The following is a 25,282-nucleotide window of genomic DNA, read 5'->3' as shown; positions in this document are numbered from 1 at the left end:
ATTAATAGTGAATTTTCTTTGCATTTGAGTTTTTGAAGGGTTTTCTTTCTTACAGCTGCTGTTGTTTTTTTTATTAGATCGCAGTTTTATCAGTACATAGTGCATACTCATTCCTTAGCTTTTTTTTTTTCATTCATATAGGTATTTTTTTTACCATTAAGATATTTAAGATCCTTTTAAGGTAATATTCCCATAACTAGTCAATTAAAAGCAAATATTTTAGTTATTAGCACATATGACCATAGTTAATTTTTTGGTCATTCTTACTCAAAATTATTATTAAAGCTTGACAAAAATAAGCCAAATTTGGCAAACAATAATAAAAATGCAGCAGTAACATTCAACAGCTCTATTTATTTCATTTATTTTATTGTGCTCTGATGAGCCTTTCAAAAATGATTAGTCAGTTATTCATTTTTTACTTTTAATGTTGCTCAAATTAGTTAGTGAAGATACTTTAAATTTGATTAAATAATGGTGAACACTTTTTTTTTTTTGTGTGTGCATTTCCTGAAAATAATTGAACTTAGCTAGCATGACCATTACTAGTTTTTAGTGATACCATAACTAAGCGAATGGAATCGTAACTGGTCAAAAAAGCAATGTGTTCTAATTTATCTCAAAAATATATATAACTCATAATTGAAAGTTAATGGTTGGTTCTACTGTTTTTTTTTTTTTTTTTTTTTTTTTTTTGCGCAAGAGCCTTAATAAGCTATACTGTGCACAAGTAAAAAAAAATAATGAAAATATCACAGCTACAAAAGTGCAATTTCTAAGTTCTAACACCATTCAAATTATTATTATTATTTTTTTTTTTTCAGGATTTAGAACTGCAACATTTGTATCCAAATTAAAAAAAAAAAAATAGCATGCCCATAACTAGTTGTTTACTCTATATCTGTTCAGGTCACTAAATGAACATACTAGATAAATTATGTATCTGTGAAAAGCTTTTAGAAGCAACATGCATATAATTATTAATGCAAAATATTTTACTAGTAAAAATTAAAAAAATACAAAATCAAATAAGGATCTAAAATTGTACTAATATTTACCTCAACACCATCAGACACAAGAACTTTTATAGCTAACTTTGAGTGCTTGCTTAAATTTTGGGCAACAAGGCCAATTTGAAGAGCTAGCTCTTTGCCAGGGACAAGTATAAGAGCTAATGGAGTATCGGGATATTCATTCCTCTTGCCTTCGCCTTTTATAGCAGCAAGACGTTCTAACACAGGGGCTAAGTATGCAATGGTTTTTCCTGAACCAGTCTCTGAAGCAAAAAGTACATGCTTATTGTCCAAAATTTTGGGCATTGTGAGAACCTATAATCCATAAAATATAATAAATTTCAAAGCATAGAATTCAAGTATAAATAGATATGTTACAATGAGATGGCAGATGACCTCCTGGAAGTGGAGACACTACATTTTATAATTATCTAACTGCTGAAAAATGAAGTGTTTGGTTTTCACTACCAGTTTTATCCACCATCTCTCTGTGGCACAGCTGTGCATACAAAGTAGTTTCTAGTAACAAAACAAAATATTGACACATGTATGAAGTAAGCTGCATCAAAAAACATAAGCTTTCAAATGAGAATTGTTGTAGAAAATTTTAACACAATTGTTACGTTTTCAGAAAAATACCAAGAATATTTGCAATATATTTTAAAATTAAACCTTGCACATACACATAAGGTACACTTGAATCTCTTTAACATAAAGTCAAAACAATCGTCATTTAAAATCAATCATCCATTTTCCTCATGGGTGCAAGTTTGGTGATGTGTTCAAGACGGAAAATATTTTCAGCCCCCCCCCCCCCCCGCCCGCATGCGGGCTTAAGGAAAAATTTGTATGCATAAATGTTGCAGATCTTAACAATGCCAGTTTTGGAATCTGTTTGATTTAAATTTTAAGCCTTAAAATTGTAATATTTAAGTGTTTTGACATCATAATTCTAAAAAATCTAAAATCCGCAATAAAGAGGGGATTTTTTCCCCCAGAAATTTTTTCAAATTGAAGTCCAAAAAACGCTGTGGTAGGCCATTTTGGTAAAGTTCAGGGAAAGGAGGGGTTCAGGGACTCTTACATCAATTATTTCAAAATGATAGTCCCAAAATCACAATATTGGGCAACCTTCAAAAAATATTAAAGAAAGAGGGGGGGGAGACGCTATGGGCTTTCCTGAAATCGAAGATTTAAAAACGAAATTGTAATTTAAATTTCATAACGTTTATACTCTTTTTGAATGCACTATTGAAGGGATGGAGTTCAGCAACCCTCCTTCGGCAATATTTCGAAATTGAAGTTTCAAAAACGCAATTTTAGACGATGTTGGATAATGTAAGGGATAAAAGTGTTTGCAGCACCCCACCATTAGTTTTTTGCCGATCCTAAACATTTTTGTTGTAACAATAAAATCGCTTAGGACATAAGATTTTCACTTTTGCAACATAAATCAGTTCTGATTCGAAAGTCTACCCAAGGTAGCGCCAACAAACTAGAAAAGAAGGAAAGGTGGGGGAAGGGTAAGACCGACTAATGATAATGAACTGTCACCATTCCCCCACAGTCTTCATTTGAAAAAGAATTCTTTTATAGGATAGCAGGTGGTGAAATTAGCAATAAAAAATCGCTTCAGTGAAGTAGATGTATTTTTTAAACAAGGTACCCTTTCCAACATTCATTAATTAAAAAAAGAAATAGGGGAACTGAATCCTAACTCCAGGCAGGATTCCTGAATCACATCCCTCTTAAGGCACTCAAATATAGCCTAAAGTGGCGCTTTAAATATTTCAGCATCAAAGAATTTTCGGAAGAGAACTCCCGATCCCCTTCCTCTGAGTTCACCAAATGTCCTAAATTTCAATTTTTAAGGCTTCAGTTTCTAAATTGTTTTGTAGGAATAGCACCCCTCTTACCTATAAACATGATTTATGACCGCCTAAAAATTTAATACTTTAATTTTGGAAACTTTTTGAAAAAATCTTCCTACACCCTTCCCCCTTAAGTCATCCAAAGATAGCCCAAACCAAAGCTCTTAAAATTTCAGAAACTAAAATATTTCGGGCTGGGGGTGCGGAATAACCCCCCCCCCCCTCTCATTGTGTTTACTAAACGCAGTGTAAGTTTTTGTTTAAGATTAATTTTTCTATTGAGAGAGCAACTCCCTTCCACACATCGCCAAAGACAACCCAAAGTTTTAAGACTTCAATTTCGAAAATGTTTCGAGAAAGACCCCTGAATTCCCTAACTCTTAACTCACTCAAAAATAGCCAAAATAGCATTTCAATACTTCGGGGAGAGAGACCCCCCCCCCCCCCCCCCGAACTCTTTCCTCTAAGTTCACTAAATTTTACTTAAATTTGCGGTTTCCCCTTTTCATCACCGAAGATTTTAGAATTTAAATTCTAAAACATATTGAGAGAAAGCCTTCGAATTCCCTCTTCTTAAGTCTTCCAAAGATTACCTAAAGCCGAGTTCTGAATACTTCAGCTTTGAATATTTTTTGGGAAAGGAGAACCCCGAACCCCAAGATGGTCCAAAGTTGCGCTTTTAAGACTCCAGTTTCGGAATTTCGCCTAAAGAGAGGCCTCCCTCTTGACATTGCCAAAGACAGCCTAAAAGATTTAAGACTTCAATTACAAACTTTTCGGGAGAGGGTCGCAAATGCCCTTTAACTTAAGTCATTTAAGTATAGCCTCAAATAGTTTTTAATACATCAGCTACAAAACATTTTTATGTTAAAACATCAAAACCATCTCTCATAAATTCACCAAAGATTGCCTAAATTAGTGTTTTTAAAACTCCAATCTTCGATTCTTTTTTAAAACCCACTTTTACATCATCAGAGACAGCCTAAAACTTTTTGACTTTTAAGAGTTTGCAGTGGAGAAATATCGAACCACTCCTAGCTTCAAAAATATTTTCAATTCAGTTTTTCGATATTTTATACTGTAACCCGTGAGTACCCCCCCCCCCCCTAGATTGTCCAAGATATCAACGTTTTAAGACCTCAGTATCGTGGGTTAATTTGCGGACAGATTACCCTCTTTGCAAGAGCAGCGTTTTTTCGCAAACTCGTGCTGCCGTTATTTTTCTCCTTTCCTTTCTCTCTCCCCCCCCTTCCCCCACCCGTATTTCCATTCTAGCGAGTGTTCGATTCAATGACATTAGAATTTAGTGATTCCTCAAGTCTGTCAAAAATGCAGGAACGGTTTGCCCATCAGTGTTTCCAACCAGCTTGAAATCCCCCCCCCCCCCCGATTATTTCCAAAATTCCCATTTTCATTAAAATCTTCAAAATCCTTGATAGTTTCTGTTTTACCTGGTATGTGGACACCCTTTGCTGCGGCGAAAATATTTCATCTTGTCAGCAATCACTTTCAATCGGTGATGCAGATTCAACTTTTAAGACATTTTAAGAGCGTACATAATTTTCATTTATGTGTGTAAAGTTTGCAAAAAAAAAAAACACAAATGAAAAAAAAACTAAAGGATGATCGAAAATAACATGAGAAAAAGCTAAATTTTCAATTAGAGCCGATTGCTTCGAAAAATCAGGGAGAATAGCGAGCAACTCCTCGGTTTGCAATGCAGTGAGTTGGAAATAACAAAGCTATACCTAAAAAAAGTCAAATGGCGCGAGCCGAAAAGCCACTCCTCCAAAAGCACGTTGCAAACAAAACAAGCACATGGCGGAAAACCGAGAGAATGTCGATGTAAATTCATGGTTATGGAACGGTCCAGTAATATTAAAGCATATTTTTCAAACACTCAATTTTTCTTTTTTCATTAAAAATTAAAAAAAAGTCATTGAATTTCTTTCCGTCCCGACCTCCGTCTCGGAAATTTTGTCAAGACGGAAATCTGTCCTGAGATGGAAGGTCTTGCACCCATGATTTTCCTTAAAAAAAAAAATTATAATCATTAAAGACACATATGTATATGCATCGTGGTTTTTTTTTTTTTTTTACTTATTTTTTTTTTTAATTTCAATTTTAAATAAGATTACTAGTTGTTGAATAAACCAAAGTTCATGTCTATGTCCCCACTTAATCTGGGAACAGATAACTGAATACCCTGTAACCTATGGAGCAAAACCTTTTCTAGAAGGAATATAGTTAATTCCTTGTATGCCATATTTATACATGCTGAGCACTTAATGGTCTTTATTGTATTATCTAAAAATATTGGGAAGCCAGAAGGCCAATGATTAAGTGTCATTCTACGCAAACTGAAACCACAACATGCTTTTTTGAACTTAAAGCAATGCTTTTGTGTTTGATATAATTTTGAAGGAAATTTATTGAAGTTTCTGGATTGAATGACTGTTTTTGACAGACATGTACATAGTTATGTTTAAAATTTGATATGAATAAGAGACATTTCAGATTTTGATTTTCACTTTTAAAATGATATTTTCTAAAACAGCAATAAATGCATAAAATATAGTGATTTTGCATACAGTTTTATTTTATACATGAAGGTTCATTGTTTCTGAGCATATGTGTGCAATGATTTTCTTCATTCAACAAATATTTTATTTGTTTAAAATTGAAAACATTTCCAGAGATTAATTTGTCCCCTCTGTTACAATTTTTTAAAATGAGTTTACTTTATACAAAATATTAAAGAGTTTCAAACTTAATAGGTATACACAGTAAAATTTAATAATAAAATCATATTTTATAATAATTTTGAAAATTGTTTATTAATTAACAGAAATATAGTCGTAACAAAAGGGACATGGATGAGTAACAGCTGGAATGTCCTCTCTGTTACATCTTGACATATGATCTTTTTAAATAAAATCTCACTAGCTGACACTGTTAATAAGGGATTCTGAAAATTTATAATTGCGTAGCAGCAGCTTGTTTAAACCAGTTTCCTCAGTGTTTGATCACATCAGGCTTTGTATGCTCCTTAGAAACTCCTACTTTTTAAGAAAAGAAAATAAGGGCCCTTTGATTCCTGAAATTTTACTACTATCTCCTTACAAGCTCCTTATTTTTTATTCTGTAAATAAGTGGCCTAAAAGTTTTTCTTCTCTACCTTAAAGTTATCTTTCCGCAAAGTTCAGATAATACTGAGGACAGTGGAACAAATGAATCTATTTTGCTTGAGGGGATTTGAGCAGATAAAACTGACTGACGTTCTAATTCTAACAACTTATCATCCCTTTTCACTATTAGAAGTTTGATGCTACTTAAGAGTTCACTTGAGCAGGCCTGTCTGCCTTAATCTGATCACAAAAACCTTAAATTTTGCTCATACTAAACTTTTTGATTTTTAAAAATTCAGCATACTATTTTATGTATTTTTAAGAAAAATTGTTGGGGGACTAATCTCATCACTTACGAGCTTTGGTATTTTACTATGCAAGTACATGATATTTGAGTCCTCTTACCAATGCATCAATCAGTTTTAATCACGATCCTTATTTCGCTAAATTTCTCTTCAATTTGAACCATGAAATCAGTAGTTTAAAAAAATACCAAATACTTTTTAAATAACTGCACTTCTTAGTTTTTGATTCCCTGTTGCTTTTTATATCATCCAACTGTAGAATGAATGCAGAAATGAACTGCTTTTGCTATGTAAAGCAACTTTAAATGAATTAAACATGTATTTTACTTTCTTTTACAAAAAAGGAAGTATAGTATTCGCAAAAAAAATTTCACCCAAAAATCGGCATTAATTTCCATTTTGCTCACCCCCAAATGAATGTTGAGTTTTTTTTCAACCCGACCACACGTGGATATGTGCCTAGGAACGTACAGACACCCGAAATATTCATTTTGACGATCCCCGAGTTAATTACAACGAGTTTTCTCATGCTCCAAAGGGGGTCTTTTGCCCCTTTATGGGGCGGATCTCGTTGTTAATTTCAATGTAAACTTAAGTGGTGTTATAATTTGGCGGACACTTGGCAATATATCGTCAGTCTTTTGGTCGCTAAGTTTTGTCACCAACTTGGCGATTTTTTTATATATTTTTTTATAATTTGGTTTCAATTCGGCCACTGTTGGTGATATTTAGAGAGTAAACTATTGAATCATATTAAAACTGCCAATAATGAGAAAATGACATTAAATTTGAGTAAAAGAAAATCATGTGATGCACACATCAGCTCGTTTTCTAGAATTTTCTGGTCTTCCTAACATTTTTCGATCTTCAAAATTTCGATCTATTTTGAAGATTAAAATATTTTTTATGATTTTTTCTAAAAGATCCCTAATATTTGGACTGAATTTCCTCCAGTTCTATCATATATTAAACATGCCAAATTTGAACATGAACTTTGCCAAAAATTTCTTGCCCCCCCCCCCCTTCCTTCCCCCAGTTGATACCATATCAACTCAAATGCTACAAAACACCCTTCCCCTATAATGAGAAAAAAACCCTTTAAAAATATCCTCCCTCAAAGTTTCGACAGTGCAACATGCAGCAATGTCTCCTCCTCCCCTCCCTCCCACTGGTAGAGACCCCTGATAATGATACAGATGTGTTCAGATATTATATATCATAACAGCCCTGTCACCTACTCCAACTTTAAACAACAGAAGTCATTTTTTACTTTGATATTTTGACAACTTAGTAAGTTGTCCCCTGTGTTACACATCTCATGTTCCCTCTGTTGCACTTTATTTTTCATATTTGAGGCAGTGAGAAGCAAAGGGATGCAAAATTTAGGGATAACCAATACAAATGGTAGGTGAACCTCTCCTCTGTCCTGGGGCAAAAGATAGTACTAGTAGCCCTGGTAGGTGCTGTTATACAGCATGATTTAGAAAAAAAATTCAATGAAAGCCTACTTAGGAAGTTATCTTTAAACGCGTCTTACTCAAAACTTGAAAATGTCCACTTACATCCCTTTGCATCTCACTGCCTCATTTGTGTAAAATGAGGTTTTGACTTAAACATTTTATGGGTGATATTATTACTTTGAAATACAGTGAAATTCTGTTACAAGGAATACCGATACAACAAAATTTCCGTTTCAACAATATACATTTTCAGTACCTATATAGTTCACGGTGAGCAAGACCCACACATTAAGGGGTAAACACCCAGCTGAGCGGAAGCTCAGTATGGTGACCTTCCCCGGCGCAATAAGCACCAAGCCCGTCCGTAGCACAGACGACTATCGACCGCCGCACTCAGTCCCGCGGGGGGCCCGCTACGCGGACCCCCTGTGAGATGGAACCTAAGGCCCACGGCTAAGAGGTGGGGTGCGTGCGGAGAAAAGTACCTATATAGTGAAATTGCATTATTTAAATTCCATTACAATGAAATTCCCATTACAACGAACAAAATTTGCAGTCCCTTCCTTAAAGTTCGTTGCAACGGGATTTCACTGTATTCTGATTTAGAAGAAAAAAAAGCAAAGTTTTTTTAAAGAGCTCAAATTCACGGATTCTTGCATAAATTATAGTTCTTGTCAAATAGTGTTGATGTTTTTTGTCACCTCTGTTACACGCATTTAATTAAATTATGGAGGTTAAATGAGAATGTAATTTCAATTTTAGGTCAATTTATTAAGCATTATTCTTTAAAATGACAGATTTATCTGTATTTTTTTTGTCTTAGAAAGTGTTATGCATTTTTTTTTTTTTTTTTTTGGAAGCAAAATCTGTGTCTGATGTCTCCTGTTATGCTTGGAACTTTCCTTAAGATTTTTAAGCCTGGCATTACAATAAATAAATCTTCAGACTAACCATCTTCAAAAAATTTTATTTTTTAAACCATCAAAAAATTTAAAAATTAATATTAATTTTTACAAACAGCTTAAATCAACTACAACGTAACTAGATTACACTTTTCAAATTGGTAGGGTAAAACGAAGAACATACAAGTCTGCTATAAGAGAATACAAAATGCATTGAAAATAATGGTAAACTCAAAATTAATGATGTCCAAGCAATAGAACCACAATGTAAACAAAAGCAGATAACTTCTACAATAGTGGATGCAATCAGATTTTTAAATTCAGATTTGCTTTTTTGGGATTTTCTAATTATAACTGCATTTATACATATTATTAAATGCCCCAGACTGCTGATGCTCTTTCAGCCACTTACACATTTTCTCTGATGAGGGAAAATGTCCTCTAATTTTTCTTGACTTTCCATGACTTTTAATCAAATTATTAATCTTCCTTAATTTTTCGTCAAGTCAAACATGTATTTTTTCAATGATTTTACATTATTCCGATGATCCTTATGTATCCTAAATTACTTATTTGGGCAATTCCACTATGATATATGCGACATTTTTACTCTTTTTTCTTTTTAAAATTCTTTTTCATTAGCTCAGCATCAAAAAATGGAGCATTGGTTAGTATTGTCTTACTTTACATACTTTTATAAAACAATGACATGCACAATATGATTATTTTCTATTTTGTATAATTAATTATTAATTTTATAAAATTTGTAATGTGTGTGAGTTTAGGATCTCGGTTGTCACAAACGTTAAGTGTTGTGCATATCATTGTTTTATAAAAGTATGTAAAATAAGATAATAGTAATCAATGCTTGGCTTTTTGATGCTGAGTTAATGAAGAAAAAATAGAGTGTAAAAATGTCACACATGTTACGGTGGAGTTGTTTATTTGATACTTCCGGGCATATGCTTCTTATTTAACTGTCAAAATGTAGGAAAGACAGTCATATACACACAGAAATACCTACACAATGCGTTATCAAGATAGAACAAAGAACCAAAATTGGTAAAATCATAAACATACACATTTAAATGAAAAATGATCAAATTAGCTTTGTGCAACACTAAGATTAAAATGAAAACCAACGCAAATAAAGCAAAAATTCTCAAGATAGTACAGCATAAAGTTATTTCTAGGCTAGAATGGAGTCGCTTCAGTTCTTCAACCACTTTCGGGTTGTGTGGCGACTTTTTTGCACTGATGAAGACACTCCATTGTAGCCTTGAAATAGCTATATGTTGCATTTTCTTGGGAATTTGTGCTAACTTTATGTTGTTTTTTCAGTTAAATCAACATAAGCACTTATTTATAATGATTACTCACTTGAATACCAGTAGGATATTCCATACCACCTTCTTGCAGCTGTTTCAATATATTTCTATTACTAAGCAATTGTGAAAAATGAGTGGGAAACAGCGCCTCTACATCATCAACCTTTGGTACCATAGGCAGAGAAGGATTCTGTAAAGGATCAAAGCATTATAAGGACTTCAGAAATTTTATCTAATAAATTCTGCCTTTGCTATTCATATGGACTAATATCTAACATTTAAAAAAGATTATTTGAATTGTATCTGATAAAGCTATAGATAATAGAGAATTAAATTTTTAAAATTACGCTATTCCCTGCAGGTCCATTATTTGAAGGGGTGAACCACTTTGGTCTGGTCACTAATTAGTATGATTCAAAGCTCCAATTCTTAATTGGTAGCCAATGGCTACTAAAACTAAACCCCACATAATGGCAGCCAAATTTTAAAAAAAAACAGTAGCCAAACTATAAAAAACAAGCTGATGTGTGCATCATATGACTTCCTTCAACTCCAATTCAATAATAATAGTGCCTTGGAGTAAGCAAAGAAACACTTTAAATTTTTTTATCCCAAGTTTGTTGCAAACCAAAGCAAAGAAAACGTTAAAAACAGATAACTTTTCCCAATATTCAATTTTAATGTGATTCAATGGTTAACACTCTAAATATATCTAAATTGAAGCCAGATTTAAAAAAAGAAAAAAAAAGCCAAATTTGTCGCCATGTTGGCGACAAAACTTGGTGACCAAAAGCTTTGCAATATATCACCAAGTGTTTGCCGAATTATAACGCCACTTGAGTTCGCATTGAAATTAACAATGATTTTTTCTCAAAAAGGTGTAAAAGACCCCTTTCGAACATCCAAATGCAACCAAAAGGAGAAGTGCACAACTAGACCCCACTAGGTCTCTACGTACTAAATTTCAACTTTCTAAGACATACCATTTTTTAGTTTGCGAGATACATAAGCACATGCATCTGTATATATGGACGTCACAAGAAAACTCATAATTAACTCTGGGATTGTCAAAATGGATATTTTGGGTGTCTATACGTTCTTATGCATCAATCCACGTGTGGTCGGGTTGAAAAAAAAACTCAATATTTATTCAGGAACGAGCAAAATAGAAATCAAGGCCAATTTTTGAGTGAAAATTTTTTGGCGAATACAATACTTCCTTTACTATGTAAAAGGAAGTAAAAAAAGGAGAACAAGACGTGCATAAAACGTCAATATTGAAAAACTCCAGCAATGTGGGGCGAAAAAATACCTTGGGACAGGCCCGGATCTGCAAAAGGGGGGGGGGCACATCCTGACGGGGCCCAACAGCACAAAAAATTAAAGAAAAAACAGCACTAAGACTTATTAATGCTACAAATATACACTGCCTTCCTCTGGGGAGTGGCCCTGCAGATTTTGTTGTGGGGGGGAGTGGTCCTATAATTTATCGATCCGGGCCTGCTTGGTTATCGTTTATACCTTATCTCCTTCCTACTACTCCATACTTGCAAACTTTTAAAAATGGGTTTAAACAAAACTTTTCTGCGCACACAACTATCTCATCTGTTTAAAAATTTGCTCAAATTTAATTAAAAATGCAAAAAATCAAGAATGATCCAAAATTTTAAATATATTTTAAAATAAGGAAAGAAATCCTGAATTCAAATAACTCGTAACATTTCCAGATTTTGGTAGTATTTTACCATTTGAATTCCCTAATTTTGAATGTCATTGCCATCCAAAATGTCTTTAGATCACTTTTAAGAAAAATTGAATAGTCTAACTTGATTCAACTCAGATGCAACTGGTTTGAAATTCCCGAGAAGGTGTGGCAAAATGGAGTTCTTGCAAGCTCTCTGTTGTGGAATATGAGATAAGAGAAAAAATAAAAATAATGGTAAGCACAGAAGTAGTGATTAATCGTGAGGTAGAATCATACAGCAAAAAAAACGGTAGAAGTTTACAGAGGCAGATGCAATCCGATTTCGAAATGCGTAAAATATTGGGTATCAAATTTTTAATAAACACGAGTATAAAATCCTTCCCCTCCTTCATCCACAAAAACTTGATAACCGAATTTTTTAGTAGACAAGAGAATTTGGGAAAAGGTCATGCATCAAAACTACAGGTCGGGCAAGGGGTTTGGAATTAGTGAATGTTAGACACATTGACAACGTCAATGGAAATAATGGTTGCCAAAACATGAAAATTGGTCGCGTTTGGCGACTGGCAGTTTTGAGCTTTACTAATTAGTATCAAAATGTTAAATGTGTGATTATGTTTTCAATACCATGTTTGCAAATGAATGATAAATCTAATTTTAATTAATATAGCTTCATTGTTTAAAGCTGATCAAGCTTAATGGAGTCCTTGGAGAGTTTCATTTTTTTTTTTTTTAACTGACTCCCTACCCCTTAATTCCTTCTTGTTCTTGATATAGCATGACTGACATCCCAATAGTCATGCACACATTTTGTTTCGAGGATGGTTTTGAAAAAACATAAACACAACACTCCCACTTGCAAGGAAAACAATAAAGTGATCCAGGATTGCTTAATAAAAAGGATTTTGCTAACTTCATTTATTTTAAAGCGGTTTTTAAATTAAACAAAAATACTTACTGAATCCCATGGATTAATTGTGAACTTCTGTCCTGAACAGTTAGTTCGGTACCACCACTTTGACTGCAAAGGAATGGGATATTTTTCATTGTATACTTGTCCTAAGTAGTAATTATTTTCTTTTTCTGTACTAGAAATAACTGGAATACTTGTATTTCCCCTATAGATTATCCTTCTTTTCAGTAAACGTTCTTTATTCAGGTCTTTGATTTTGTTCTTCTTAGCTTGTTGTTTGACATAAACAGGTAATTTAATCACAGGTATGCATTGTGTAGATTGAGACGAATAGAGTCTTTTTAATGTCTTCAAATATTTTGGACAAGACATATTTATGCACCTAGAAATGAAAATACAATGAAATTTACAGAATTGATTTCATTTCATACAGATAACTTCTATCTCTCTCTCTCTCTCTCTCTCATTTTTGAACACTTTAATGTATTTTAGCTAAACTTTAAGTTTAAATTTATATTCATACATTTCTTTTTCTAATTATAATAGGCAAGTATACTCTGTTTCTAGTAAACATTCTATGCAGGCAGTAAATAATACAGATTAATATATATATATATATATATATTAGGCTGGGCGATGTAGGAATTTCTACATCGTGATGCATCACCAACCTTACATTGCGATGTAAGGTTTTTTTTTTTTTTAACTAAACTTGCTTGTTTAAGTTTTACAAAATATATACAAGGTATAAAAATTATGGTACAGATGTGATATACCCCCCTCCCCCAATTTGGCGATTTTTTAAGACAAAATTGAGATATATTTCTCACCAATGAGGTGATAACTTTTTAAGCATGGCATCCCTGGTTAAACTAACCTGTGTTTGGCAACCCGAAGGCAATCTTAGATCTGTTCAAACTTGTTTAGTTGTTAGCGATCCACGTAGGATAGATTCTTATTTTTCGTGCAATATACCTTACAGGAAAGCTTATTTTGTGTTGGTTTAGATTCAGTAGTTGTGTTTTGATGAATAAATATTAGAAAATGCCAGTTTCTTTAAACGTGACTGTTAATTAAGAGTAAAATCCAACTTGGTTGTGTGTCTCGGTAAGGTGCATTGTTTCATGTTGTGTTTCAGACTGAGTGTGAGGTACAATAAAAAAGTAAGTTTTTATTTTAGAGTTAAAAAAAAAAACTCTCATTTCCGAAATTCTTTGTTTTTACAAAATCTTGAGGGTTTCTTGTAGTTTTTAACTTTATATTTACTGCATGTAAATTTATTTTACAAAAAAAGTACAGTTATTTTATTCTAAAAGTTGATTCTTATCAATGCCAAGAACTATTCAAGCATATTCTGTAAATGTGCCTCCTTTAGGTACTGAATTTCTGAAAATAAGTTTACTCTACGATTTTATAAAATATGAAGGTTTTATTTTATGTAAAATATAGTAGATATTTTTAGTAGGTAGTTTGAAAGCATTTTTTGGATAGCAAATTAATGTATAGTATTTTTGTATTGTTTATGTTTGGGATGTTCTGTCAAGACATTTTTACTTTTCATAAGTGATGTGGATCGGGTAAATACCCAGCGGGTAGGTAAATATTTTTTGGGTATTTACCCGGGTATTTACCCAAGGCCTGGGTAAATACCCAAAAACTGGGTATTTAATAAAAAAATGCAAAAAAGTGAATGATAATTTTTTTTTTAAATCTAAATATGAAATAATTGGTAAAACTGATATATACATATGTATTACACAGTTTATAATATTTTTTATTGGAAGACTTGATGGAATCATGAAAGAAACATATCGTGAACCAAAGAGCCTTTCTTTTCAATGTCATAATTGGAGAAGTATAAGCAATTCATTATGAACTTCAGGATTTCAAAATCACAATCCAGGTTAGTCATATCCAAAATGAAAAAAAAAAAAAAAAGGAAGCATGAGGGATGTTTGGAAGAATAAACTGAGAAGTTATTAAGAAACTATGGTGTTATTGTGTTATTTATTTTATTGATATTTAAGTGATATCATGGAAAATATAGAAACAGTTTTCACATTAATAAACAAAAAAAAGCAAAATTTTCTTTTCTGTTGCCTTGCTCATTTGCATTTGCTCCCCTGTAGGGTGGGAAGGTAAATATTTTTTGGGTATTTATCCGAAGGCAGGGTAAATCCCCTAGTAATTGCGCATTTTGCAAAAATTTTTTAGGTAGTATTAAAAGGTGACTATTATCTTTTTTAAACATAAACCCTAAAATAAAAGATTAAAAATTTTAAATGAATTTTAAATGTTTATGTATATTATGTGTGTGTGTATATATATATGTGTGTGTGATACAGAATACACCTGAACAATTGAACTAAGTTTGGAGGAAATTTCTGCATAAGATATAGGTAAATAAATTGTAATAATAAATTGAGCGACATTTCGTTACATTTTGATGTCATGCAGTTACATATTACTGGGTTATAAAAGACTAGGACCTTAAAAAATTGATGTTTGCTTTTTTTTTGTAACCAGTTAAGCTTTTTTCTTTTTGTAGAATGGCTTTTTATATCTGAAATTTGGCTATCAACATTGATTAAGCATATCCAACACATTTAATGTGAATATCATATTAGATTGCTAAGCTGTTTCACATAATAATTCTTTAAATATGTGATCAAAATACAATTTTTGGGCAAAAATTTATTGTTTTGTATATGGTTGGTTGTATATATACATAATGGAATACATGCAGAAAAGTATTTTAGATGAATATAAATTTTTGAAATAAATACCCGGGTATTTACCCATTTTGGGTATTTACCCGGGTATATACCCTGGGTATTTACCCCTAAAAATAAATACCCGGGTATTTTACATCACTACTTTTCATACATCAAAATTTGAATAACTAAGCGTTTTTTTTTTTTTTTTTTGGCTGAAATGGTTATATTTTGGGGATGTTTTCTACTTTAAACATCGCATATTGAATTGCTTAGCTCTTTTTTAGTAGAGTATGAGAATTCTTTTTGCCCCATGAAATGCATGTTGGAAAATAGCTTTTATTTCTATTGGTACATATTTCTTTGGTGAGCTGTGATAGTAATTTGTTAATTTAAGCATTTTAAATACCTACTAGTAATTTTTCTTTGTATACAAAAACTTTCTAGTTTCTGGAATTTTTGAAGCAAATATTCGCAATGTTTTTTGCTGTGATTTTATGTTGTTTTTATATATATTGTCTTCTGAAGTGCTTTGATCATGTTTTTTATCTGAATTTTTCCTGTTGGCGCTAAAAAAGCATCGCTAAGAACGATGTATGACCTATGTCGTCATACATCATTTTCTTGGCGATGCTTTCTTGGCGCCAATAGGAAAAAGTCGCCAAGGGTGAGGTATATGACATTAGTTCCAAAATTATATATCATGAAAGATACCAATTAACAGATTTTTGCACCACAAAGAAATTCACTATATCTGAATATATAAAATAGCTTGTCCCGACTGACAATCAACACACAGCCAAAACTACTGAGGCTAGAAAGCTGAAATTTGGAAAATAGGTTGATTGTGTAACGTAAGTGCGTGCTAAGAAAGGATTTTTGGAAATTTCAATTTTAAGGGGGTGAAACGGGTTGGGGAACGTTCCGCACTCATATGCAAAATTCTCAAGAACGGGCTTGAGTTCAAAGTCGAACCAGGTATATAAAAATTCGAAATTTTACGAGGGTTACAAATATTCTATCCTCATTCTTGTAAGATGCTAATTAATGAAGATATTAATTAAAAACTCAATTTTACATCCACTTGAACATACGTCCATGCCAAGGAATGGTCCGATATTTTCGGTTTTTGTACCGTTGGAAAGCCCATGAAAAATAATCATTTAAAAAATGTCCGCAAGGACTGAAGCTGCAGACATCGAAAAATGATTACAAAAGAAGTTACAAGCGTTTGAAGTAAAAATTAATTTATTTCAAAAAAAATTTCTTCCTCCATTTTTTGTGAGAGATTAATTTTAGCTTGAAGAAAAGCTGAACAATATTATTTGTTGCCATTTCTGGCTTGAGTATCAAGAAGTAAAACTAATTTCTTGCAATTGGCTTTTAATGCATTGGCACTTTGTCTGTAGTAGGGCATTTACAATACCTATATTCCCTTTTGATTAGGTTTTTGCAAGCCGATGCTTCCATGTACGATTTGATCACTGCGTAGTCTTTAAAAAAATCCGACTCTTACTGCTTTTGCCAACATTATTTTTGAGGGTGAAGTATATGTTTTGTTTTAATGGCGATATTGAGGAATGTTTCTCTTAGTTGAAAGGGGGTTTTTTATGCTCTTAGACCCATTCTGATGAATATTTTCGAAACTATTCCAGACAAGGATTTTAAAGAGCCGTCGACTCTCTTTAAAAACTGTTACCTTTATTATATTGAAGACACTTTTTCGTTACAGGTACTTTACGGCACATTACTAAACCTGGCGTATATTATTGTTTAGCTTAGTGTTAACATGTTCGATTAAACCGAAGGCCCCTACATATACAGGGTCGTATATATAGCGGCTCTAATTAAACCAACGTAGAAACTATTTATTTGATGAAACCATAGATTATTTTGTCACTGTATTTTTTTTTTTTTTTTTTGAACAGAAAACAAGATTTGAAACAAAACTAATGAAATGAAAAGTAATTTTCCAAATAATTAAACCAAGCGTTATTTAAAGTAAAAAAGCGAGTTGGCAAAAACAATAGTTGGAGGATTGTTTTCAGTTAAAAAAAGCAACTGAAGATTTGTAATTTAATGTTTTGGCAAATTGCTTTGAATTCCAAAGGAACTTTTGATTTGTTTTTAACCGAATGAAATATACTACTTTTTCTTCTTTTTTTTTCTAACGACGATTTGTGAACATTTTTTTTCTCTTTTTGTTTTTTGTTAGACAGATAGGATAGCTAATCAATCGGAATTTGCTTCGCTTGCTAAGAGCTGGGTTACAGTAGTGTGGTCGCTTGGCGTGTTTGCTACAAACAATAAATAAGCGGAATTGTTTTACATTTGAATGATACTATTTGATGTCCTTTTTGGTTATTTGTTGAAGCATTTCGAATTGCAGATAAAAAACTGTTCATTCGTAAAAGGGCAGGGTTACGGTAGCATGGTTGCTTGGCGCATTAAGCGATGAACTTACAGTTCGACGGTTATTTTGAGTTTTAAAGCTACTGCAAATCTTTTCAAATGTTTTGGCGAATAGTTTTAAATTCCAAAGAGACTTTGAAAGGTTCTTTTGAAAAATTATCATTTCACATGGGGGGGAATGGATTTTTTTTATTCAACGGGCTTCCTTTAAATCAGCGATCAGCAACCTAAATTAACTGCCAATCTACTTTCCAAGTTTCGCAAATGCCAAGATGGACTTCACTGGGTGGTTAGTTGCAGGGGAGGCTGATCTCTCCTCGCTGCACCACTAAAAAGATTTTGCTCAAAACAATGTTTTTCTTGCTAAAAAAATTAAAAAACATTCATACCAAGTTTTATCTGTCAATCCATACAAACTTTTACGGGCATTATTTTTCAAGAACAAAAGGCAAAAAAAAAATTTTTTTCTTTGAAAACTGTGCCCCTTTCAGCAATTTTAAAAAGTTCTAAAAAATCTCCAAAACCTTTTTGATTTGGAAGTTAAGCCTGTTTTTCCCCAGAAAATAATTTGTATTAATCGTATTAAACAAGGAAATAAACAAGGTCAAGAATGTCGCCGGGATCGACTGAAAACAGGTTCCAGATCGACTGGTCGAACGCGATCGACGGTTACCTGCCACTGCTTTAAATTATTAGCACGGGCATCGCTGTGTGAGTACTGCTAGTGTATTATAAAGCAGTGCTAAAAGCGCAAGTTAGTGACAAATATGAAACAAAATTTGGGATTACAATGAGCCTGTTTTTTCAATGTAAACAGATGTAAAGGCATTCCATTCAAAAGTGCACATATTCTTGCAATAAAAAAAAGGTTCCTTGTAATCAGTAGCGGGAGATAGGGGTCTCACCAGGTAACACCCAAAGAGGATTTCATAGTTTATAAAAAGTATAAATACTTTAGTTCTGAAAATTTCTATAAATAGCTGTTTGCAATTTTCCTTTTTCTCATCATTATTTTTTTTACAATTTGTTTAATATTTGGTACTTGGCTTTTTAGTTTTGCTGTGTTGCACGTCTATGGGCTTTTGGTGAGGTCTTTTCAATACTTTTCACTTTTATTATAATTATTATATATATATATATATATATATATGTATATATATATATATATATATATATATATATATATATATATATATATATATATATATATATGACATAAGTCAAACATACATTTTTATGAACTGTTAATTATTTATTCATGAAAAAAAGATCAAAAATTTTCATAAATACAGTCGAGCCTCCATATATCGAACTTCCACATATCGAAATCCCAGCAAATTTCAATGTTCATTACATAAAAAATTGTTTCTATATATCGAAAAAATCTCTATATATCGTTATTCTTTTCGAGACATTCGTAGATTTTTTTTTCCACTTTAGACTGTTGTCTCATGAAAAATGAAGATAGGGGAGAAAATTATGTTTACTAAAGGTTGCTAAGAAACTCATAAGAAATCTGGGTTTGAGGGATGTGTAGATAGGTCGTTGTTCCGTTCTAGAGTTCTTAAATTTCCTCAAGTTTATTTCAAATCTTAGTTGTAACCAGTAACACGGTAAAATCAGTTTCAAGTTATCCTTTTTGTCTGCTGATTATCATTCCTAGTTTTTTTTTAGCTTCAGTAAAAATCATTCAAGTTAAGTAGATTGATTTTTTACTTCTCTCAATTACATCGTCAAAACGAAAATCCCTTCATGTTGCGAATCAAGTTGAACTGCCAAAGAATGAAGATGTATGAATGCACAAAAATGTAATTTCTGTTAAGTTTCAGTTATTAACTTTCGTTTAATCTGATGCTCGTATAAAGTAGAAATTGGGTTTCATGCACGAAAATTAGCTTTAATTTTAATGTTTTAGGAAATTTTTATGATAAAATAAGATTGTTTCTATATATCGAATTTTTTTCTGACAACTTGCTACTTCGATATTATGGAGGTCCGACTGTACTACAAATGAGAGCAAAATTAGTATTTTAACGTCAAAAACAAAAAAAAATTCAAAATTGACAGCAACAATCGGCTGAGATGAGTAGCTTGAAAAGAAAAAAATATTCATGTTTGACAATGATTTTGGTGAAGTAAAACATCAAAAGCTTAATAGTAGATTGAAAAGCTAGTGTGGGTTTCTTTTTTATCTTCACCCCCCCCCCCCCCAAGTCGGCTTTTTTAAGCTTTTGCTCCTAGCAGTAGTTTTACTTTAGCTGTAGTTTTTCTTTCGAAATGTGATGGCATTACTGTTAAACAATAAGCAGAATAAATTGCACAATACTTATGTGTATAATCCTCTTAAAGGACACTAGATCGTGGATCAAGTCACCTTGACTCAAAAGAATCAAGTATCCCCAAGTATATTTTTCAAAAATATTTAAAAACTCCAGAAAAAAAGACACATTGGTACTTCTCACACTTGTAGCATTATTTTGAATCTTCTACCATATCATAAAAAGAATGTACTTGCTTCAATGTGCTTCTTCAATGCTTGGCTTCAAGAAAGCTAGCGACTCTTTTGATCCGAAATCCAAAAAACAATCTCACTGCTAAACTCGGACAAACCCACATTTGATCAAAAGCATGAGGAAAAGGGGTTATCTGTCACTTGGAGGTATGAACTTACCATGGCTGCTCTGTAATTATTGTAACATTGAAATTGTGTAGCACTATTAATATAATTTCAAGATTTGAGAGGGGAACTAATCTCCTGAGAAATCAACTACACTCATCCCCTCTCCCCTGCTCATTCTTATGAAAAAGAACATTTAATGGTATATTAAGCAACCAGAGATGAAAGGTTGTAGCCAATTTTTTCCCCGGGGGGGGGGGGGGAGAACGTAGCATAAATGCAAAAATAAACCATTTAATTACATTTAAAAATTTATATAACTTCTCAGGTCAGGTCTTTGGAAAAATCCTTGAGAATTCTTCATAACATGATTTAGTTGAATGATTTATTTATTTTTGTTAGAGAAAATAGTATTCATCTTTAAAATAGTTGAAAAAATAAATTCAGGCTCTAAAGAAAACAAAAGATGGATTAAGGCTCTTGGTTGAACAACATGCAGGTAAAACATTCTTTTGCTTTTGAATAACAACTAGCTCAATCGACATACGTGCCAAACTGTTCACACAAAGTAATATTTGCTTTATTTGACAGCTGGAGGAACTATAAAGTGAAGCCCTTTAATGAATGTACACATAAATTTTGTTCCTTAATTTGGTAGAAACACAAAGCAAATGTGAAAGATTACATGCCAGATTTTGAATCTACGTCTCATAAATGAGTAATAACATTGAATTTTATTTGTTCAATCAGTTTTTAATAATTCGTTCAAGCTCAGATATATTGCAAAGTATTAAGGTTCAAAGATGCGGCAAAAATAACAAAGCTTACAAAATTCCAGTACAGATTTTGATAGCGCTTTTCGGACTTCGAAAACTTGTTTTTAATCTTTCATTTGTTACTTCAGCAGAATGAAAAACTACCGCATAAAACTGCACTGCACATGGCTAGTAGTTTGTTACGTTCGGTTAGAGACCGAAAGATTTTGAAAGCGTTAGGGTGAAATAGTGCAATATTTTCGCTTTTCTGTATGATTTTCTTATCGTTCATGCTGCCATCTAGTGGATAAATGTATGAATATCGATCAATAATTATTATAAAAATAAGGTTGCAAAGCCCTATTAATGGAGGTCCTCCTTCTTTCTTTTTTTTAGTATTCATTTATTCTTTATAATTAGCAAAAATATAAATATTCGAATAATTAAAAAGGCTAATAATTTTGCTTACGGTGGAAAAAAAATGAAAAAATACTTTTTCATTTACATGCATGATTATTTACATTAGATGGCTACTCTTGGTATAAATGGGTGAATAAATAAATTTTCAAATTTAGTAATATTTTAACATGATAAAATTCAAATCGTCTGCAATTGTTAGTAATAGTAAAATTATTCAAATAGACAAGAATAAGGTAGAGCATTATTAAAGGTTTTTTTTTTTTTTTTTTTCATTTGCGTTATTCTGAATAAGTAAGTATATTGCGCATTCACATGAAATAGACTTAATGTATGTAATAGCTACTATTCATGAAAACAGTAATTTAAAATTGAGCGAAAAAATTGCAAACATTGAACGTTCTTGGGAATTGGTATTTGTTACATTTGGAGGATGTAAAATTAATCCTCTGAACAAAAAAGTTCATGTAACCTCAACTGATGAAAGTATTCAGTCAACTTCGCTAAAAAGTACTTTAGAAATGGAAAAAAAAAAGCATTGATGGAATTATTTTCTTTCTATTCATTTACTTTTTACAATTAGCATTCATATGAATTAATGCCAGGTGAAAATGACTTCTTACAATAGAATAAAAGTTATTAAATTAGTTTGTTGATAATAATCATAATATAAAAAAATGAAAATGGTGCTGAAAAATGTCTGTTAATTAAAAGTGAACAACGAAAATTTTTGAATGAAAAAAAAAAAAAAAACACTTCAAATTCGTTTACAGCAAATTTAATGATGAACATATCAGTTAAAAATATGAATTTCAGTTTTACATCAACTACAGACAAAAGCACTCAAATATTTTACTGTGCAAGACTGTCATATGTGAAACACATTTTCTATGTTAAAATTCTATATGTAAATAGTTTGTGATAATGATAAAGGTTAGAAATGACTACTTAACATCAGGGATTGGATTTTTTAATTTTTTTTAAATCAAAAAATTCGGATTTTTTTATTTATATTGTTTTTTTAGTCTTGAAACATTTGTAGATATCAATTATCATTATTGATCTTTTAGTGCAAGTCCAGAGGCATAGTTCATAGTAAATTTTTATCATAAAATGTTTGTACATTGTGCATAGCAATCTAGAATTTTTTCTAAGTCCCTTCTCTCCCCTTTTTCACGCAGTTTTCAAACAGAATTTTCTCTTTTTATAAAAGAAAACTGTCACACATGATAATAGAAGTTTTACAATGATAATTAGAAATCCTTGCGTACAAATTTCGTTACTACTAGGTTTCAACTCTAGCTGGTCTGCCCCCCCCCCCTCCCCTTCCCCAGCTACTACCACCAATCATTCATTTATACTTCTAGGAAACATTGGTGCTACTATATTTCCTAGAATTATAATTTTTATACTTTTTTCAAGATAAATTCTTAAAATTTGACAATTTTCTATGCTTATCAACTCAGAGTCGACTAAAGTTATTAAATAAATTCAATTGGGGTGAATAAGGCAATTGTTAGTTAGTTAATGATTGAATAAGTAAACGAATTGAACTATGTCACTTTGCCCAGCATGCACTTGACTAATTTAAGAAAACGTTAAAAAAAAAGCGAAAAAAATTAATTTGAATTTTTACATCTTAAATTCAAATTATGTTTTTCGCAATCACGAGTGTGTGTATGTAGGCGTGTGTTTGTGCGTGCGGGGTATGTGTGTTTGTGTGTAGGGGGTATGTGTATGTGTGTGTAGGCATACGTGTTTGTGTCTGTGTGCAGGCATGAATGTGTGAGTAGTGGTGTGTATGTGTGTATGTATGTTTTTGTGTGTGAGTGTGTATGTAGGTGTATGTGTGTGTATGTATGTGTAGGTGTCTGTATGTATGCGTGTGTATGTGTGTGTAGGTGTATGTGTGTGTATGTGTGTGTAGTTGTGTAGGACATGGATGCAACCTGGAGACGGCTTTCGCTATAGGAGCAGCATCGTGAGGAGCCGGTCGACGGTGATGGTGTGGAGGGTGGCGGTGGGAAAATAAAATGATAGCACGCCAAAAACAGTCAAAATAAAAGCAATAAGCAATCGTGATTGCTCAAAAAAAAATTCTTGACTGACAACAAAATATTAAAATATGAGCACTATTTTTTTAAATCCTAATTGTTATCATTAATGCTCAATGTGTTCATAATTTGGATCCGTACAACGCTTTCGATTTTGTTAATACTTATTATTAACTGCTTGACAATCTTACTTAATGTTATGCAGTGTTCGATTTAAATCAGCTTGATTTAAGTTATGATTAAAATCATGATAAATAAAGTAATTTAGAAAAAAGAAAAAAAAATAACTTGAATTCTAAATTTTGAATTCAAATTATGTTTTTCGCAATCACTAGTTGCGACAGGACCCTGCCAATTGGGTGTTATTGTTTCTAGAAACGGCTCCTGTCCTCCCAAGCCTGCCCCTACTCCTGGGCGGTTACGTGTGTGTGAAGGCGCGCGTGCGTGCATGTATAGGCTTGTGTGTGCGTAGAACTGTGTGTATGCACGCAGGCATGTGTGTGTATGCATGTAGGCGTGTGTGTATGCATGTAGGCGTGTGTGTATGCATGTAGGCGTGTGTGTATGCATGTAGGCGTGTGTGTATGCATGTAGGCGCGTGTGTAGGTGTGTAAAGGCTAGTGTATGAGCGTGTGTGTAGGACATGGACGCCATCGACCAGGAGGCAGTGCTCGGAGCCGCTTTTAGGAGTATTTTTCTCAATTTTGGGAAGCTCTTGATAGGGGGAGGGGGAACTTCGTGACATTTAGGGGGGGTGTGCTCTTTCCCTTTAGGAAGAGGGGCACCCCTGATTAAGCAAAGTGTTAAACAAAATCGCATCTTATCTGTACGTTATAATTTATTTATGAATCTTAAGAATTTATTGAATATTCAAAGAACTAATGCTAATTTTAAGAGTAAGCTAAAAGGTTCATCAGTTCAGACTGGTTTATAATCAAGTTTCAACAATTGCCTTATTCACCCCAATTAAATCTATTTCAGAACTTTTGTCGACTCTAAGCTGATAAACATAGAAAACTGCCAAATTTTAAGATTTTTTCTTCTATAAAATGTGAAACATATAATAATAGAAATAGGGGTACCACTGTTTCCTAGAAGTATATAGTTGAAGGATTGGTGGTAGTAGCTGGGGGAAGGGGGGGGGGGGGGAGCAGAGCAGCTAGATTTGAAAACTCGTGGTTGATAGTCAAAATTTGTTCTGAAGGATTTCTAATTGTCATTGTAAAACTTCTATCATCATGTATGACAGTTTTCAGTTTAAAAAAAGAGAAAATCATACTTGAAAACTGCTTGAAAAAAGGGGGAGAAGAGACTGGGGGAAAAATTGCAGGTTACTTTTCACAATGTACATGTACAGACATTTTATGATAAAAATTTACTATGGACTATGCCTATAGACTTGCACCAAAAGATCAAAATAAAAATTCTATGAACCTTTTTTAAATTTTAAACGCTAATTTATTTTGAATCATACATTATTTGTGTTAAAACTGGTCTACTTATATACCTATTATTCAAACATAGCTACTGCCATGAAATGAAAATAGCTAAAAAGTTGCTGTTTCATCTATTGTGTGGGAAATATATTATGTTTTTAAATGTAAAGTAGGGTTGGATGGGGTAAGTGGGACCCCTTTTGAGAATAGTTCGTTTTTGAAACCTTATGCATAAGTTCTGAAGCAGAAAAT

At 32.5% G+C, this 25,282-nt stretch overlaps 1 protein-coding gene across 1 annotated transcript in view; it reads right to left on the bottom strand.

The window, feature by feature from the left end:
- The window catches only part of LOC129219228 (probable ATP-dependent RNA helicase DDX28), a 28,937-nt gene extending 7,612 nt beyond the window's left edge, over positions 1-21,325 (bottom strand). The window contains exons 1-4 of the mRNA XM_054853551.1: positions 21,197-21,325; positions 12,671-13,007; positions 10,060-10,197; positions 1,059-1,328 (exon numbers count right to left, since the gene is read on the bottom strand). Of these exons, the coding sequence (XP_054709526.1) occupies positions 1,059-1,328; positions 10,060-10,197; positions 12,671-12,997 (735 nt within the window). The 5' untranslated portion in view covers positions 12,998-13,007; positions 21,197-21,325. The remainder of the gene's footprint in view (positions 1-1,058; positions 1,329-10,059; positions 10,198-12,670; positions 13,008-21,196) is intronic.
- Positions 21,326-25,282: the final 3,957 nt, after the last annotated feature.

Source organism: Uloborus diversus, chromosome 3 (assembly GCF_026930045.1).
Source record: "Uloborus diversus isolate 005 chromosome 3, Udiv.v.3.1, whole genome shotgun sequence".
Lineage (NCBI taxonomy): Eukaryota > Metazoa > Arthropoda > Arachnida > Araneae > Uloboridae > Uloborus > Uloborus diversus.
The sequence above is the reverse complement of the archived record's forward strand: the minus strand, read 5'-3'. Positions and strand labels throughout refer to the sequence as shown.